Source organism: Cystoisospora suis (assembly GCF_002600585.1).
Source record: "Cystoisospora suis strain Wien I chromosome Unknown contig_3180, whole genome shotgun sequence".
Classification (NCBI taxonomy): Eukaryota; Apicomplexa; class Conoidasida; order Eucoccidiorida; family Sarcocystidae; genus Cystoisospora; species Cystoisospora suis.
In genome coordinates, this window is record NW_027155975.1 from 550 (window position 1) to 2,180 (window position 1,631).

Here is a 1,631-nt window from a genome sequence, read left to right on the forward strand (position 1 = left end):
AAGAAAGGAGAGGAAGAAAACAGAGGGAGTCATCAGTAAAGTAATCAATAGACTGAGAGGAGTTAACCCTTCCCCGTCAACTTGAGTGAATCCGACAAGAGAGAGAAAGCTAGGCAGAAACCGCCTCCGACAGATAAGCGACGAAGATGGGGATATAATGGAAAAGAGAAAAAGATACATGGTCCGCTTGAATCCAATCTCTCTTGTGTAGGTATATTAAAAGAAGTCCCTGTCTCTGTGGAGTACATCCCGATGTGTATAGGAAAAGTGAGTGTAGTTCCTCTGGAGAGCGAACGACTATCTCCCATGACTTCTCTATATTGGCTGTTGACTAGAGAAACGGTTTCCAGGTGTACAGACAGTCCCAACTCGTTCCTCTTTCTACTTCACGAGGAACTAAGCCTTCAACCTCCACCTCGAGTGGGAATCAAATCTTCAAGAACTCGAAAGAAAGGTGTCTTCAGAGGGACGTGTCTGTGAGAACTGAGCATCTACTAAACTCCCTCCATAGGAAACATCCACAGAAGCACCGTGTCCAACTGAAGAGCGTCTAGCGTCTTGTTTAGCCGCGTATCCCTTGCTATACTGCTACGTACAGGCCTATACCCTAGCAAGCTCCTTAAGTCTTAGGAAAGGGTTCTGTTGATCGCCTTTGACCAAGAAAAAATCCTTCACAACTGAGAAACCAAGAAGAAAACCTTCTATCCAGAGGAAGCACTAACTATCCTTGGGCTACCGTGCAAAGACGGAAGAAGGAGGGGAGTAGTGGGAGTCGTCATCATCTACCTCTACAACATGCAACCACCACCCCATCACACAGAAGAATCACACAGGCGGTCCTCCTGTGCCGCCCCCATAGAGCAGCGATGGAAGTGGCTTCTCTTTCATCTTGAACCAAAAGCAGCATCTTCTAATCCGTTAACTGTTGTAGGGCGAAGCAGACAGATCTATGCTGAGAACGATACAGACCTAAGAACCCGACGTCCTAGAATCCTTTTGCTTACGTAGAGTCCATAGCTGGAAAGACCTTCGAACTCAATGTACATGTAAACAAAGAAAGAAAACCTACACTATCTGAGTAAGTAGAGAGATGTGTGTGTGTCTATGTGTACACAAGAAAAGATGTTAAGAGAATCGAACCTTGATAGGAAAACCTACCCATGAGAGAAGCCTCGTCAGTAGCGGCGTCTCCGAATGCCTTTGATAATCCAGCAGTATCAAACACAGATTTGAACAATTGAAACTCCTCCTCATCAATCTCCCCCTGAAAAGAAAAAACAGTAAGACACAAAGCTAGCTATCCCTTCAAAACGAAAAGACAAGCTCAGATGGCTAGGTCCCCGACGTGGATGGACCACGCTAATGGCAATGCCTAGCTAATTTCCATCAATGCACCTCTCTCTTTCTCTCGTCCTCTCTCCGAATGCATGCATGTATACACATGCAAAAACATATATGTATACGCATACATATACACACACACATATANNACACACACACATATATATATACATCTGCCCGCCTGCACCCTCTCTGTTGGCAAAGAATAGATCCCTGGACCTCGAGTCAATTGCCCGTAGTCTGTCTACAGTACTATCTACGTCCACATGAAGAAGACAAGAAAGAAAGAA

At 45.1% G+C, this 1,631-nt stretch overlaps 1 protein-coding gene across 1 annotated transcript in view; it reads right to left on the reverse strand.

Annotated features, from left to right (window-relative positions):
• The window catches only part of CSUI_006325 (tetratricopeptide repeat-containing protein), a gene marked incomplete at its 3' end in the record, with an annotated part of 8,911 nt that overhangs the window by 306 nt on the left and 6,974 nt on the right, over positions 1–1,631 (reverse strand). The window contains exon 7 of the mRNA XM_068066488.1: positions 1,159–1,264. Within this exon, the coding sequence (XP_067921535.1) occupies positions 1,159–1,264 (106 nt within the window). The remainder of the gene's footprint in view (positions 1–1,158; positions 1,265–1,631) is intronic.